The sequence below is a fragment of the Schistocerca serialis genome, chromosome 11 (genome assembly GCF_023864345.2).
Source record: "Schistocerca serialis cubense isolate TAMUIC-IGC-003099 chromosome 11, iqSchSeri2.2, whole genome shotgun sequence".
Classification (NCBI taxonomy): Eukaryota; Metazoa; Arthropoda; class Insecta; order Orthoptera; family Acrididae; genus Schistocerca; species Schistocerca serialis.
The window spans coordinates 100,991,441-101,009,280 of record NC_064648.1 but is presented as its reverse complement, the minus strand read 5'-3'; the positions used below and the strand labels follow the sequence as shown (position 1 = coordinate 101,009,280).

The window sequence follows — 17,840 nt, the reverse complement described above, 5'->3', positions numbered from 1 at the left end:
GATGTTTGAAGCTGTTTTATACATGGGATTTGATCCTTTAAAGGACTTTGGAGTTTACTGATTAATATACATGGTCCAGTCACATTAATCGGAGCACTGCCTATGCTCGAAGTCAACGTACAACAATCACTCACAGATAACATTATAATGCAGTCATCAGAGCATTGGCTTTCAGTCAAGAGAGGAAGCATTTCTGAAATGGCTAAAAAAATAAAAAGTAAAATAAAAATCTGTTCATATGCCTTTGTATGTAAAGTATACTGTGCTTGACAAAATGGCACTATCGAAAACTGGGACTGAGGCAACTGTGGTGCACTACAGGCCATATAGAACACAGGTGGGCAATGACTGTGGAGACACGTGGGCAAATGGACATACAGGTGTTAATTAACTGGCTGCTCAGATGAACCAAGGGACTATCGACACTGTCTCCTCAACAAACATTTGGTGAATGCTGCTGCGTATGGGCCTCCACAGCAGGCACCTGGTTCATGCACCCGTGCAGACTGCTGTGCATCACTGATGAAGGCTATAATTTGCATGCCATTACCACAACTGGACGACAGGTGGCCTTTTCAGGTGGATCACATTTGATTCCTCATGGACAAATGGCTGTTGGTTCATCTGAAGGGACCAGCACAGAAGAGGGAGTGTTATGGTCTACAGAATGTTTTAGTGACATTCCCTGGGCCATTTCACTATTCTGGAAGGCACAATGGATCTATAGAAGCATGCCTCTATCCTTGGGGTTATCTCCACCCCTACAGTTTGCTTCATCTTGCCACAATGGCATCTACCAGTAGGACAATGCAATGGGTCACACAGCTCATTATGTACATGTTTGGTTCAAAGAGCACCTGGATAAGTTTACTGTACTCCCCTGGTCACCAAGATACCCAGATTTGAACCCAGTCAAAAATGTGTGTGACCGCCTCAATTGGGCTGTTCGCACCACAGATCCTCAACTGAGAAACCGAGTGCAGCACGGCTCCAGTTCCTACTGGTACGTTCCAGATCCTTGCCGACACTGTTCCTGGATGTCTCACAGTGATCTGCATTGCAAAAGGTGGTTATTCAGGCATTTGTCAAGTGGGCACATTAATGTGAGTGGACAGTGTACCTCATGCTATTGAATTGTGACATTAAATGTCCTTGAAAAGTAAGTGATATTACTTCACAGCCACTACATGATAAAAATAAATCTTCACTTGTCAGATAAAATACATTTAACTGATAGTTAACATTAAAGTTCCACAAAACTATAACTTACACAAATATACTGATATTTTTGTAAAAAACAAAATAAAACCAAGTTGTTGCAACATATTTTCTCACTATAATACATTATCTCCTATGTAAAGATATGTGAATATTGATATAACTCTAAATGCACTTAAATAAAACTTCTGTTAACTATCTGTGGACAATGCAATCAACTTTCTTTATAGATGGTTCCAGTAACGCAGAGAAGTAACCACCTTCTTTTCTCATGTAGGCTGTACTACTTAATGTTAATATCGTTGTTCTGCAACTATGAAATTGCTACCAACAGTGTCCAAGCTATTAATTTAGACAACCTGAGCAGCAATTGAAAATCAAGATTTTCCTAAGTGTAACAACACAATACCCACAAATAATTTTCATGCAGACCTGTCCTCCTCTCTGGAGTTCCCCTCTAGAGTGCAGACGTCTCCAACAAGGTGCTACCAAAGGAAGATGTTAATTTCTCAAGATCCAAAAGAAATGTAATAACAAAACTCATTAGCAACAGCTACAAAGTTTCTAAGTATACAGATTCAAAGATAGAATATTTCCATTTGCTGAAATGACACATTGCATTGTTCATTGCAAACAGGCCTCTATTCTTACAGCCTGTAACTGCCCGCAACAATCTGATAAAAAGCAGGCTATTGCATGGAAATTCTTACTGGCTGCACAACACAATAAATAATAACAAAAAATATATACATTACACACATGTGGGATCACTCTTGAGGCATGGCATAATATTTTGGAGCAGCTCACCCGCCACAATAAGGTTCTTTATTGTCCAAAAAGTAATTTCAAGGTAGGTAACAACTAGAAGCTCCTGCAAGTGACTATTTAAGAACTTGGAAATGCTAGACTACCTTTTACGCATATGGGAAATTACATGTTTCATTACAATAATTAACACTCAAGGAAAATTAGTGTATAACAATGAAACAGTTCATAAACACACAGAAGATCCAAAGAAACTGCTACATCTGCCTAATACTGTGTAGGGACCCCACAATAAAGCAAAAGTGCCACAGCATGAGATAGCATGGACTGGAACGGTGTTTGAAGTAATGCTGGAGGGAACTGAAACCATGAATCATGCAGGGCTGTACATAAATCAAGGGGGTGGAGATCTCTTCTGAACAGCATGTTGCAAGGCATCCCAGATATGCTCAATAATGTTCGTGTCTGGAGAGTTTGGTGGCCAGCAGAAGTGTTTAAATGCAGAAGATTGTTCCTGGAGCCACTCTGTAGCAATTCTGGAGATGTGAGGTGTCACATTGTCCTGCTGGAATTGTCAAAGTCTGTCAAACTGCACATTGGACATGAATGGATGCAGATGATCAGACAGGATGCTTAGGTATGTGTCACTTGTCACAGTCAAATCTAGATGCATCACGGGTCCCATATCACTCCAACTGCACATGCCCCACACCACTACAGAGACTGCACCAGCTTGAACAGTTCCCTGCTAACACACAGGGTCCATGATTCATGAGGTTGTCTCCATACCCATATGACATCCATCTGCTCGATACTATTTGAAACTAGACTCGTCCGACCAGGCAACATGTTACCAGACATCAACAGTCCAATGTCAGTACTGAAGCACCTCAGTTAGGCGTAGTGCTTTGTGTTGTGCAGTCATCAAGGGTACACATCCCATACTGATGATGTTTCGTTGAACGGTTCACACGTTGAAAGTTGTTTATGGCCCAGCTGGAGGAAACTGACACCATGAATCCTGCAGGGATTGAAATCTGTAGCAGTTTGCAAAAGAGTTGCACTTCTGTCACACTGAATGATTCTCTTCAGTCATCATTGGTCCCATTCTTGCAGGATCTTTTTCCAGCCGCAGCAATGTCAGAGATCAGATGTTTTACCAGATTTCTGATATTCACAGTACACTCATGAAATGGTCATACAGGAAAATCCCCACTTCATTGCTACCTTGGAGATGCTGTGCCAACTACAACACCACGTTCAAACGCACTCACATCTTGGTAACCTGCCACTGAAGCAGCAGTAACCAATCTAACAACTGTGCCAGACAATTGGTGTCTTTCATAGGTGTTGCCGACTGCCTGTTTACATATATCTGCATTTTAAAATGCTTGCCTATACCAGTTTCTTTGGCACTTCAGTGTAGAATACACAACAGAAAATGAAGCTGCATAGTGAATATGCAAAAACAAAAGTTAGGCAAGATGGGACTCTACTAGGAGAGGAAAAAAAAAAAACAACAACTTTACAAGAAGTTACCACAACACATTAAGAAACAAAAAGATTTAAGGAATTTTAAACTGGCGTGGTGATAAATGTATACAATCCCAAACTATATAGAAGCTATAATCTGCAAGAGTTCCTCCTGAATACTTCGGTCAGTAATGTAATCAGTATTAGTGTATGTCATACAGATTTATAAATATCTTCTAATTTATAAACTTGAGGTTTTATACAAAGAAGTTGCAAACTATGGTCATGAAGATGCTGCATAAACTATAAACCTCATTTTTCTTGTTCAATTAATATAATAAGATAAATTGTTGTTAATTCATAAGAAGAGTATTATGACTTAGTATAATTTGTTTCTTTTGTACAAAGGAAAGATAATGATGTAAACTATGATCAACACAATGCTGTAAGAACTGTAAAAATGTTTTTTCTTTTCTTTATTCTTTTAACTAGAATAACTATTTTAAGTTCTTAAGAGGAGCAAAAATATAGTTACCAATATGTATACATTTTCTTACAATGTTGTTATGTATGTAAACTTATGTACATTTTAGTACATATAGACTTTACAATCAGCACATCAATTCATGTTGTCTCATCTCATAATGACTGACTTACTCAATCGATTTGTATATACATATAAAAATGATGAAACAGGCCAATAAAACAATCAATCATTCATCACAGATTAGGAAGTAGCAGCATGTTTAATAGTAACATGTTTCCTACTAACTTTATTATGTTAAAGACAGCTTACAGCTGCATATTGATAGTTTACTGGTAGTACTGTTTACAAAATTAGTTTCTGGCAGCTGCCTCCTCTGTTAATGCACACTTTGACTCATTCAACATTGCTGACAGTAATCAACAGAAGAAGTGAAATGAATGAAAGAGGCTTCATTGTCAAGGCAAAATAGTGAAGGGTCAAACAGTATGTACTTGCAAACATCGTAACATCATTAGAAGTCACAGAATTGAGTGGGTACACCTTGAGGATTACAGCCTAGGTCATAAGGTTGTAGAATCTTCAAAATATGTTCCTGGAAACTGTAATTCAGAATGAGCAAGGGCAACAGTAAAAAATATAACTAGGAGGAAAATGAACAAAGTCACCTTCTGATTTTTTACTTTCCTCCCCCTCCACTTCTTCCTCCTCCTTCTTCTTCTTCTTGTTCTTTCCCTGCACTTCTTCATCTGCAGCAGCTCCCAGTAATTTGACAATTATTCCAGCCTGAGAATTCACTCCAACAGCAGTTACCAACATCCTACCACTGCCTTCCATCACATGAGTTCCTGTAAACATTTGCAATCCAAAAATAAATTTACGCAGCTGCCCTAAAACAGCCTTTAAAAATGAAACATAAAGGAATGGCAAAAACTGTTTAGTTTTTGCAATAAAATGTTGCAGCTTTCAAAACCAGGAAAGAATTGAGGTGATTATTAGTTTAATTTTTTAATCCCTGTTTGTTTTACAAAATATGCAGCCGGAAGTTTACCTCATATGGGACACAAGTTGTTAAATGTTTTTTCACAGACATATAGAACAACACATCACGGTAACTGTCAACAAACAAAGTTCTTCTTCGTTATTGTGGAAGAAGAGTAGGTGAAGTGGAGGATAAATAAAGAAGAGCATAAGTGAAGTCCCTCCCTAAAACTCTAATTTCACACTAGCTCTCATAACACAAATAATTTAAAAGTAAATTGATATGCCACTACTGCCTGACAGACAGACCATGGGATGGTCCAGAAACTCTCCATGGAAATAGACTATTTTCTGACCTGGTTACAATCTCTTGAAAAGTCCAAGATGATTCAAGTTAACATATTTCCTGATGCAAGTATAGTCCTTATACTAGTGACAAATTGATGTTTCAACTTCCTCAACCTCTTACAAAGCAAGCCAGATCTGAGCAAAGAAGGAAAAGGTGGAAAGTGCAAAGAATAGGTAGAAGGGCTATAGGGGGGAAATGAACCTTGAGACAATGTAATGGAAAGGGAAGAGGAAGTAGATTAAGACGAGACAGAAGTTGTGACACTGTGAAAAGCACTTAATACCATACAAAGGACCAAAGGTGAAACAAGATGTAAGAGAAGATGGCAGTCCCTCAGAATTATTGAGATCCTTGGGGGAGCAAGCCATGACAAAATTATTCCTCTTGGTATATCTAATATATGGGGCAGGAGAAATACCCTCATACCCCAAGAAGAATGTAATAATTCCAGTTGCAAATAAGGCAGATGTATTACTGATACTCTAGTTTAGGGTCATTCCACACTAATTCACTCTTGCCATGTCATCCATCACCTAAGATTTGGATAAAATTTAGCTTATTTGTTCTACCTATAAATGTAAGTAAGCACATCAAATTTTAGCACTTTATCTCTCTCAGTTTCTATTTTATAGGACTTCAAAGTTTAGAAGTTTTGTCATTTGTATCATTGTAATGGCACAAAACACTTTGAAAATAAATGGCCAATTTTGTATTTACCACCCAGTCTATGTGAAATAATCATAGACAAGGTTAAAAAAATATATCTAGGAAATGGTCAATGAATCCAGCCCAAACATTCACTGACAATGTTCTGCTACAGGAAGAAACAGAAACTGAGCTGACAGAATGGAACAGTACGGTCAACAATTTTGGACTGAAGATAAGAACCAAGACCATAGAAATTACCATCACTAGGAAAGGAACAATACTGAACTTTCATTTGGAATGGATGAAATCAGAACCAGTTTGCCATTTCAAATACCTAACAAGCACAACTGCCAAAGACAATATTGTACTGTTGTGGTCTTAAGTCTCCATGCATTTCATCCTGTTAGAGCGTCTTCATCCTCGATTAACTATTGCAAACCTACAGCCTCCTGAATCTGCTAACTGTATTCATCTCTTGGTCCCTCTATAGGATTTTTCCCCCACACATCCCTCTAATCACTTGATGTCTCAGAACTTGTTCTATCAACCAATTCCTTCTTTTGGCCAAGTTATGCCATGAACTTCTTGTCTCCCCAATTCTATTCAGTATATCCTCATTACTTACATGATCTAACCATCTAATCTTAAACATTCTTCTGTAGCATCACATTTCAGAAGCTTCCATTTTCTATTTTGCTTAAACTGTTTATCATCCATGTTTCACTTCCATACATAGCTATTCTTCAGATACAGTGCGACAATTATTGAACTATATGAAATAAAATCATCATAACTCCTGACCAGTTTTGCTGTAGGACATTCAAACTGTACAGTTGGGTCTGAGGCATGATGGGAATTAGTATGTGAATATGATTTGGTTTCGTGACTAAGCCAACTTTCATTTGGATGGGTTTGTCAATAAGCAAAGTGGTGCATTTGGGAGACTGAGAATCCACATTTCACAATCAAGAAGTCTCTTCAACCTCAATGGATAACTGTCTAGTGTGCTATGTCCAGTCACGGCATAATCAGTACAACATTCTTTGATGGCACAGTGACTACAGGATGGTATGTGAAGGTTTTGGAAGATAATTTCTTCCCTATTATCCAAAGTGATCCTGATTTTGGCCACACGGTCTGAGGCATCTTGTCACAGTCTGCACGGCTTCCCCTGTCAGAGGTTCCAGTCCTGGCGTGTGTGTGTGTGTCATCCTTAGTGTAAGTTAGTTTAAGTTATATTAAATAGTGTGTAAGCTTAGGGACTGATGACCTTAGCAGTTGGTCCCATAAGACCTTACCACAAATTTCCAATTTCCTGATTTTGGCAAGATGTGGTTCATGCAAGACGGGGCTCAACCCCATCGCAGCAGGAGAGCATTTGATGTCCAGGAGGAGCACTTTGGGGACCACATTCTGGCTCTGGGGTACCCAGAGACCATTGGCATCGGCCTTGATTGGCTGCTATAGTCTCTATATCTGAACACATGTGACTTCTTTTTGTGGGGCTATATTAAAGACAAGGTGTACAGCAATAACCCCCAAAACCATTGCTGAGCTGAAGATGTAATCAGCAGCATTGACGTTCTGACACTTCAGTGGGTCACAAAGAATTTTGCTATTTGTCTGCGCCACATCATTGCCAGTGATGGCAGCCATATTGAACACGTCATAACCTAAATCTGAATATCTGTAGTGATGTTTATATGTGGAATGCAGTGTGTGAACACTGTAATATTTAACTAATTTATGTTCTTTTCCATATACTTCAATAATTGTCACCCTGTAAATACTTTTGGAGAAGAATTCCTAACACTTAAATTGGCACTCAATGTTAACAAATTTCTCTTCTTCAGAACTGCTTTTCTTTCCATTGCCAGCCTACATTTTGTATCCTCTCTACTTTGGCCATCATCAGTTATTTTGCTGCCCAAATAGCAGAACTCATCTACTACTTTAAGTGTCTTATTTCCTAATCTAATTTCCTTAGCATCGTCTTATTTAATTCAACTACGTTCAATTATCCTTGCCTTCTTTTGCCGATGTTCATCTTATGTCCTCCTTTCAAGACACTGTCCATTCCATTCAACTGTTCTTCCAAGTCCTTTGCTGTCTCTGACAGAATTACAATGTCATCACCAAACTTCAAAGGTTTTTCTTCTTTTCCCCGAGCTTTAATTCCCATTCCAAATTTTCTTTTGGTTTCCTTCACTGCTTCTTCTATGTACAGACTGAATAACATTGGGAATAGGCTACAACTCTGTTTCACTCCCTTCTCAACCACCCACTGCTTCCCCTTTAAGCCCCTCAACTCTAATTACTGTTATCTGGTTTCTGCACAAGATTTTTAATAGACTTTCGCTCCCTGTATTTTACCGCTGCTGCCTTAAGAATTTCAAAGAGAGTATTCCATTCAATACTATGAAGCAGGAAATACTTAGAAGGGCACAGAAGGCAACCAGCTTTTACAGTCAAGTTAAAAACCGTCTATGGGACCACAAAAGGCAAAAATAACCCATACTACACATACTTTGAGCCAATTCTCGCTTACGGTTTATGTATATAAGCCCTAAAAGAAAAAAGACTACAGCAGCATTCAAGTGGCAAAAATATGATTCATAAGAATTATAAACCAAAGTACTGGAAAGAACAGATAAAGAAGGTAGTGAATGAGAAATTAGCCAATACTGAAATCACTATAACTAGTATAATAAAAACAGAGTGCAGCAGTATGGGCACATTACTAGAATGTAAAATAATTATTTCAAAATAAACGTCCAAGGCAAAAGAAAAATGTAGAAAGCCATCAAAATGCTGGAGAGATACAGTGAAATCAGATGTGGTGGAGAGAGGATTCCAATGGCAAGATGTCTAGAAAAAGAAGATCTATGGAAACAGGAGTAGATGGTGAGCACTTGTACACAACACCAAGAAAACAGGAGGTGGGAAATAATAATAATAATTATAATTATGATACTGAGCAGTATGCAGATTGTACAAAAAAATATTTCATATCTCAAAGTAAAACCATCAAGATAGGAAAAAAATGTATACGTATATGTTAGTATTTTATTTTGGAAGCAATTTGTTTTACCATTACTCAAATATCATATAAAGAAAAAGGGATAATCAGTAAACAATTTTTTTTAAATAATTCTCTCAAAGTATGGGCTCTCTCTTGGGAAAATAAAAATTAATGGTGTTTTGTTCTTTCATTATTCTTTTTGTAATAACAGTTTTTATTTTTATTTTTTCCTTGAGAGCCTAAAATAAACTATGGAAATTTCTAGGACCCTGTAAAAACATACTTTTATCCTAGCTGAAATTTTTGATTAAACTTATAAAAGAAACAGACATTATTAATAATATTTTTTAAAAGTTGAAGCTAATTCATTTCTTCAAGTAAGTGTACTCACAGTAGATGTAATTTATAACAGTTAAATTTTTCTGAGTAGAGTGTCTACACTTCTCTGAAAATTGAATGCTTTAGGACATTCAGTAACAGTACGTAATTTATGACTAGACAAGTACCCACACATTTGGGCCAATGGAATGACAGCAAAGTTCCTACAAGATGCAGAATTTGTACGATAACATCATGTTCTGTTGTATTTAGTTCAAAGATTATTCCACACTATCACAGAATGGAATATTTACAAGCTCCATATCTTGATAGACTATGGACCTGTTGGTTAATAACATGAACAATTTACACCAATGTACAAAGTAAAAATAAATTCAGTTGCTTGCTTCCCCTGCATTGCTGTGTTAATCTCAGCAAAACATTAGAAATACTTTCAAGTTTTTGAATGCCTATTTTGCCAATCACACAATTGTTTTAGAGAGAAGAGTTTCTCAGCAGAAACAACTGTTGAAGAGAGGACAGAAATTGAAACCTGAAGTAACTGATTTAGTAACAAATTTTTACCAATTTACGATACACCTAGTGTTTTCTCAGATATAAGAGATGTTGGAAGCACAGGGTAAAAGCAGTGTGAAAGAAAACAGTTGATTTTATGCATTTTACATGAAATTTATTCACAGTTTAGAAGCACGTCTTTCTCCACTAGGTTCACTTCATCACATACTGGGTGTTCCAGCAGGCGCTAATGGTATCCCCTCTTACTGTGCATCCAAACCACTTGTAAGAACATAATTTTACTAATGAATGCGGTAGAATACATAGAAGGGTATATAGATCTCACAAAAATAATAGTATGTAAAAACCCAACCTCTGCATATACAGGAGGTGGACAACACTATGGAAACACCAAAAACAACACATTACCATGCTTAAAACTGTGTAGGTAAACTGCTGGCATTCAAAACAGCTTCCAGTCATTTTTGAAAGGATAAATATATTTTATACCATTCTTCCAGCAAAATAGTGGCAAGTGCAGGTAATGATGATGAAGCTGGCTAGTGATCACAAGCTACTCTCTCCAAATCTGGCCACAAGGACTCAATAATGTTGAGATATTGTGATTGTGGTGGCAAGAGGAGATGCAACAACTCATCTTAGTGCTCACAAAACCAGGTTAAAATTCTGTGTGTTATATCTGCTGCCATGAAACATGATGTGTATGTTATGGTTTCAGAATTCACCAAAGAAACATATTCAGATATTATAATAAATGCATTATTTTACTGATTTTCATGCAAGTCAATAAAAACGACTACTTTTATAAATCTATTAGCTGTAGCCAGCCATTCTTTGCTGTGTCTCAAGTCTGCTTAAGTGTAAAAGAAAGAAAACAAAAAGCACATATCTCCAACAACAATTGGATATACGTCCTAATCTCTTACCCCCCTTCCGTCTCTGCTCATTTCCCTCTCCCTCTTTCTCTGTCCATCTCTTCCTCCCCCCTTTCCCTCCCTCTCCCCCATCTCCTCTTGCCCCTAACTCTGTCCAGTTCCTCTTTCCCCTTTTTTATGTCCACTCTCTCCCACCACTATGTCCATCGCCCCCCCCCCCCTCCCCCCACTTCTGACGTTGAGCCCTGTTTATTGTTATTGTAAATTTATGTTCTGTAGTATTGTAATCATAAACCAATAATCCATAAATACAACTTTGATGTTTGTTAACAACATTTCACTACTGTATATTTTATATTTATTTATATATTAAAAAGTATATAGTCTCTTTGTGTCTAAATGTTTATCACAGTAACCTGTAAAAATTAGAAATAAATTGGAAACGTTTATTTTTAGATCTTTGGTAACAACGTTTTCCCTGGTGTGTGTGTGTTTAAATTTTTATAATGTTTCCAGTTTTATTACTTATACCCATCTGTGAAGAACGTTTGAAGATTTGAGATCTTGAAGAAACGAACATCTACATTCGAACTTAAGAAGAAGCTGTAAATGTTCCTAAATTTAAATCTCTAAAGGTTTTGAGCTGAATGCTTTGAAATTCTGATACAACATCCCAATTGAATATATGCATTTTTATATACCTAATTTTTAAATACATGTAATATATAATGTTTACAAATTTGATAACAGGGAAACATTGTAAAAAAATAAAATCAAGAACTTACACACACACACACACACACACACACACACACACACACACACACACACACACACACACTATTTTAGCATCAGTTCTGAGTGGTTATTTTTTGCAACTAGCCACAAACAAACTAAGAGGGACAGTTAGAATAACAGTATAAAAGGAAATTTTGCAAAGACTCCCAGGAAATCAAATACTATATGCATCAGATTTGGTTCCATTTTATAATGTTGACATTATCAAAGTATAAATTTATTTCTGAAGAATCTGTTTTAAATCAGACTCTGATATTGCTGAACTTCAAACACTTTCTGGAATCAGAAGTGTCCATAACCTTTAGTGGTTAGATTGTTTAGGGAACCTGAAAGCAAGGAGGGTCATTAGTGATGTGGAACCCGCCTTGACATGTTATTTAAAGACTAAATTGGCAGCCTCTGTGACTGAAAAGAATTTGATCCCATCAAAATAGGTAGCTTGTAAATATTCTAATCTGTGGTACTCCAGGATAATCACTGAACTAAATACCACAGTACATGATGATACTGTACAATGTATGCATGTTTTAGGACCTTTGCCATCGTTTCATAGGCTCAAATGAAGGGATATTTGTGCATTCTTCATATCCTTGCTGTTGCTTGAAACATTAAGGAGAAGAACTGAACTATTTTAAGAGGAATGTATCTGCTCTATTCAAGGGATGTTACTATTATAAATTTTCAACTGCACATAGAACTGTTTTAAAAAGTGAATTAATTTCAGCTCTTTTTTTCTACTAAAAAAATAACTGTTAGTTAAGGCTATTTCTTTTGTAAGTTTAATCAGTTAAACTTTTGGTTAGGAGAAAAGTAGATTATTCAGGATGATTGAAATTTCCATGTTTTATTTTAGGCTCCCCACAAACCAAAATAAAAAAAGAACTTTGTGACTATTAATTTTATTACCCCTAGTCACAGTTCATGCTTTGAGGATCATTTAGCAAAATAAATTATGGAGCATCCCTTCTCTTTCATGTGATACAGATGTAATGGTAAACTATGTTTCCTGTGAAATAAAATAAAAACATGAGATATGAGGTACTGGCCTGCGGTTGTAAGGCTGTTAGGATGGGTGGAGAGTCATACTCTGGTTGGTGGGACACATGTCTGTGAAATGCAAAGGTTCCCGGTTCAAATCCCAGTCTGACACACAGTTTTAATATGCCATTAAGTTTCAAAATACAAACGTGAAAGTATTATTTTATCTCTGTCTTGATAGTGCTTAAAGGTATGTGATATTTTTTGTACAATCCTTGTACTACAGAGTATATACAAGAACAAAGTATCATACAGACTGGATGAAGCAGCAGTTGAGACACCCCCTTTCATTCCTGTCATGTCCCGGTGAGCGCCGACAACTCTGTAGCTCAAAACAAGTAAATACCAACTGGCCTCTATATAGAATTTTACCATCTCCTTGCGGAAATGAATACTATAGTTGAATATTTGACCAATTTTAAAGTAATTTCAATTCTGATTACAAATGTATTCAAATAAACTTCTGTTTAAACATGGTACATGTTGCTAAAGAGCCAAAATACACAGTATACATTACCATGGTTGGTGACACAACGTAATATGTTGCCCGCTCACTAATCCCCTCCCCACAGCCATCTAGTTCTCAGACAAGCTGGTATCACTGCTCCACATCCATCCATTCCATAGTGCTGTGCTTTAACAACTCAGGAACCAATACCGATTATGGATAGGCACATAAACACTTCAAAATCGATTGTGGAAATCCACTTCTGGTTGCTGGTTTTTCAATTACGCAATAGATTTTAGCTCCCATGTAAAAGGAACGGGTTTTTAAACATGCTTAAGCTATCAGATTTCGTCTTGTTTATAAAAATGTTTCACTAACATGGACGGAGTGGATTTTTTTCACAGTGAGGGATAAGTAGAAATATCAGAAGCTGTTTAAGCCTCATCTAGTTGAAGAGAAATAGCGATTGCATTGACTAAATCATAAACTGGAACAGCTGTTTTCCAGGCATCATATTTAACTGGGCTAGTAAACAGCTTCGAACTTTTAACATGTAAACGATAGTGTATAGCAGTAGAAAGTGTGATATCTTCTCTCCAATAATGTGGGCTCAATAGGATTAGTGCGGTAATCTCCCACTGTGCAGCACTGCAGTTATTTTGCGGACTGTGCTCAGTGTTGCCTATAAACATTATATCAAGTGCTTCATTGCTGATTTGCGGATATTTTGAGTTATATGTGTGCAATTCTGGAGCAGTACAGATTATTAGTGGCACTTGATTAGAATTCTGATTTAGAACCCAGTTGCTTGATAGGTCTACATTAGTTAGTCACTTGATGAAGTAACTGTACTGAAATTACAAATTTAAAAAAAAATTAAAAAGTAGCTTGGCTAGGGTGAACAATAAGCTCAAGTCAGAGATGGCTACAGTGATTTTGCTACAGGTAGAATTAAGTAGAGTAAAGAAACACACTTGTAACAAAAGCTTATCTAGTAAGCAAAATATAATTGCAGATGCTATGTTACAGAACAGCCAGAAAAAGGATCCAAAAAGCATGAGACACAATGGTGAACTACTTCTAGATAGTTTTTTTATTACATATTTAATCTCCTAGGAGTTATAGGTGGTGATGATGATGTTTGGTTTATGGGGTGCTCAACTGTGTGGTCATCAGCACCCGTACAAAGTCCCAATTTTTACAGAGTCCAATTTTTTTTTTTTTACAGTCCAATTTAGCCACTGTCACGAATCATGATGATGATGATGATGATGATGATGATGATGATGAAATAAATAGGGCAACACAAACACCCCGTCACTGAGGAGAGAAAATCCCCAACCTGGCCAGGAATCAAACCTGGGACCCCGTGGATCCAGAGGCAGCAATGCTAGCCACTAGACCACAAGCTGCGGACGGGGTTATAGGCATTGCTTGAAACAGGATCTGTTACCTCTTCCTTCAGATGTGCATTTGAGGACACAATGAAAGGGTTTGAACTGCACATATGGTATAAATAAGGCAGCTTTAGATGCTATTAAAGAGAATTTTAGAGAAGAGACTGGTGAAAACAGAAAGACAGAAGTAATTATGTTTGATGAGGTTAAACTGAGAGAGGGTAGTCAGTTCAATGGGTTTTCAGACTCTGGCAGTATGACTCCTGCAGACCAAAATAAAGTCTTAGCTGTTCATTCCCTTGTTTTCATGTTTGTACCTCTGCTACACAGTTCAGTACAACCAGTTGCAGTCTATGTCAGTAAAAATGCAATTCCTGGAGAAATGTTAGCAAAAGTCTTAATTCAGGTTATAATACAACTGCAGCAGGCAGATTGTAAAATTACAGGGTTTACTTGTGGTAGCAGCCAATCTAACAAACAAGTCTGGAAACATTTGCAAATATTAGGAAAGATTGGGAATACTAAATGCTATTTACAAAATCCTGCTAATGAGAACTTAAAAGTTTGGGCTTTTTCAGATGCAGAACATATTTTGAAATGCATATGTAACCACATTCATAATGAATGTTCTGCATTGTTTGGCACTGACATAATGAGGTGAGGATTTTATGAAGTTGGAGAGTTCACTAAAATTTGCTGGTGTAAAGGCATGTAGTAAATTGACCTATGCAAACATACACCTGACCTTTCAGTAAATGCATCCTTGCCTTCCTTTCCAGTGAGCCAACTGAAACATTTACTCAGTATATAAACAATGTTTGCGACATTCTGAACGCAAAAACACCATGTGGTATGGGAAAAAAGTCAGACCACCACAAAATTCTGCAGCATATTTCGCATTTTCTGACCACTTCATACAGTAAGTTTTGCTTCAAACAGAACAATGGAATCTCTCTCAGTAACAGTACAGAGCATGTCAGAAATAGCTGAAAACTTGTGGAATAAAGGGTTCAAATATGTACTGACTACCAAGTTCAATCAGGATTCACTAGAATGATATTTTGGTGTTATTAGACCATTGACCTGCGATGGCCATGCTTTATCAGTAGACGTTCTACATTTACATATGCTCCAGTCAATATATGTGCCTGTCAAGAATGTTTTACCAAAGAGAGGGAACTGTGTTAATCAGATAAGAATATTGGCAAAGAAGACTATGAAGGAATACACTGACATCAAAAGATCTATACAAAGGCAGTATAGAAGAAAAACTAATTGCCATAAATGACAGTGAAAACCATGTTGCTGTTGTTGTTGTTGTTGTGGTCTTCAGTCCTGAGACTGGTTTGATGCAGCTCTCCATGCTACTCTATCCTGTGCAAGCTCCTTCAACTCCCAGTACCTACTGCCACCTACATCCTTCTGAGTCTGTTTAGTGTAGTCATCTCTTGGTCTCCCTCTACGATTTTTACCCTCCACGCTGCCCTCCAATACTAAATTGGTGATCCCTTGATGCCTCAGAACATGTCCTACCAACCGATCCTGTCTCCTAGTCAATTTGTGCCACAAACTCCTCTTCTCCCCAATTCTATTCAATACCTCCTCATTAGTTATGTGATCTACCCATCTAATCTTCAGCATTCTTCTGTAGCACCACATTTCGAAAGCTTCAATTCTCTTCTTGTCCAAACTACTTATCGTCCATGTTTCACTTCCATACATGGCTACACTCCATACAAATACTTTCAGAAACGGCTTCCTGACACTTTAAACCTATACTTGATGTTAACAAATTTGTCTTCTTCAGAAACGCTTTCCTTGCCATTGCCAGTCTACATTTTATATCCTCTCTACTTCGACCATCATCAGTTATTTTGCTCCCCAAATAGCAGAACTCCTTCACTACTTTAAGTGTCTCATTTTCTAATTTAATTCCCTCAGCATCACCCGACTTAATTCGACTACATTCCATTATCCTCATTTTGCTTTTGTTGAAGTTCATCTTATATCCTCCTTTCAAGACACTGTCCATTCTGTTCAACTGCTCTTCCAAGTCCTTCTTCTCCATGGATTTTAATACCTTCTCCAAATATTTGTGAAAAACATACTGAGTGGAAAGCCAATGAGCCCTACAACATGGCTTGCCCTTTCCAGGTGCATAAAATATTTCATCTGTTATTACTTTTATGTTGTAATGTCATGTACTGATACATTCCATAACCTTAGAGGTTTGCTCCTCAATTTGGTCCTTTGGAACTAGGCATGTAAAACACAATAAGTAAATAAAATAAGAAAAAATAAAATAAAACAGCGTGATAATGCAAAAAAAGGTACACAACATAGTAAGTTATATTGTACATTAATCACTAAATGTTGTTACTGCTTAGAGAATTCATCAGTAGAAAATCATCCTTTTTCATCACTTTTCACTAACTTGAAGTACTACGGTTCTTATTAAGGAGCATTGTTAAATGGCTTGCTACAGGTGGAAGAAACCTTAACTACTAATCTTTCTTCTCCACCTGCTTTCTGTGGTGACTTGTTCTATGACTGTTTGGCAGAACTGAAAAATAAAAAGAAGACTTCAGGCTTACGTAGTAGTGCAGAATATGCCATGGAGACTATACCCAAACTAATTTTTTGCTACATGAAATGTCAATTTTACTTCAAAACGAAGGAACTTACATCCACAAAAGTACCTAAATCAGAACAGAAACTTTCCAGGTGTCCAGCAGTTAAGAAGTGAGAAAACACATAGAAATTTTATTTTAGCATGTAGTAATTTTTAATCATGGCCTAGTTCTGCTCTATGGACTGGTAGACCTATGAGAATTTTCTTCTTTTCAGATGTAGGCACACTCCATTATGGTCACTTTTTGGCAAGCAGCATTTATTTTAAGACTACTCTTGTTGTGGCTTGTGAGATATAGGTGCATTCTTGGTTGACTACTGGCCAATAAAATCTAAATCCTGAATGAAAGGCTTGAAGTAATAGTTGAAGAAACAACATTGGGAGAGGATTAAAGATTGTCAGTATTCTGCAGTACAGAATAGAAGTTTATTGTCTCGCAACATACAATTTCAAGCCATTGACTTAATGTACAGGAGGTTCATCAAAACACAAAAACTGGTTTACAATTTTCCTTAGAATCTCAATAATATAATATACAGTAGAATAATTAATTAATTAAGCAATTAATAATTTTTCTTAGAAAGTAATGAACTTTTAAAAATTAACAGTCCTAACTACGTGCTCTCTACTGCTCAGATTTTCTGGTTATCATTCATGAAATCATCTACTGAATAGTAACATTTCTCCACTAGTTTCTTGTATATGGTTTTTAGCAGTGTTTCTAAATTTATGCTGATCAATTCTCATCCTTTCACTTTGTTATAAATTTTTATACCCATATAATGTGGAGTTTGACCATAAAGTTTTAAATGCTCAGTGGGCAGCATAAAATTATTTTGATTTCTGTTGTTGTAATA

At 36.8% G+C, this 17,840-nt stretch overlaps 1 protein-coding gene across 1 annotated transcript in view; it reads right to left on the bottom strand.

Annotated features, from left to right (window-relative positions):
* The window catches only part of LOC126426488 (plasma membrane calcium-transporting ATPase 3-like), a 595,967-nt gene that overhangs the window by 440,366 nt on the left and 137,761 nt on the right, over window positions 1-17,840 (bottom strand). Inside the window, exon 6 of the mRNA XM_050088398.1 lies at window positions 4,609-4,788. Coding sequence (XP_049944355.1) covers window positions 4,609-4,788 — 180 coding nt within the window. The remainder of the gene's footprint in view (window positions 1-4,608; window positions 4,789-17,840) is intronic.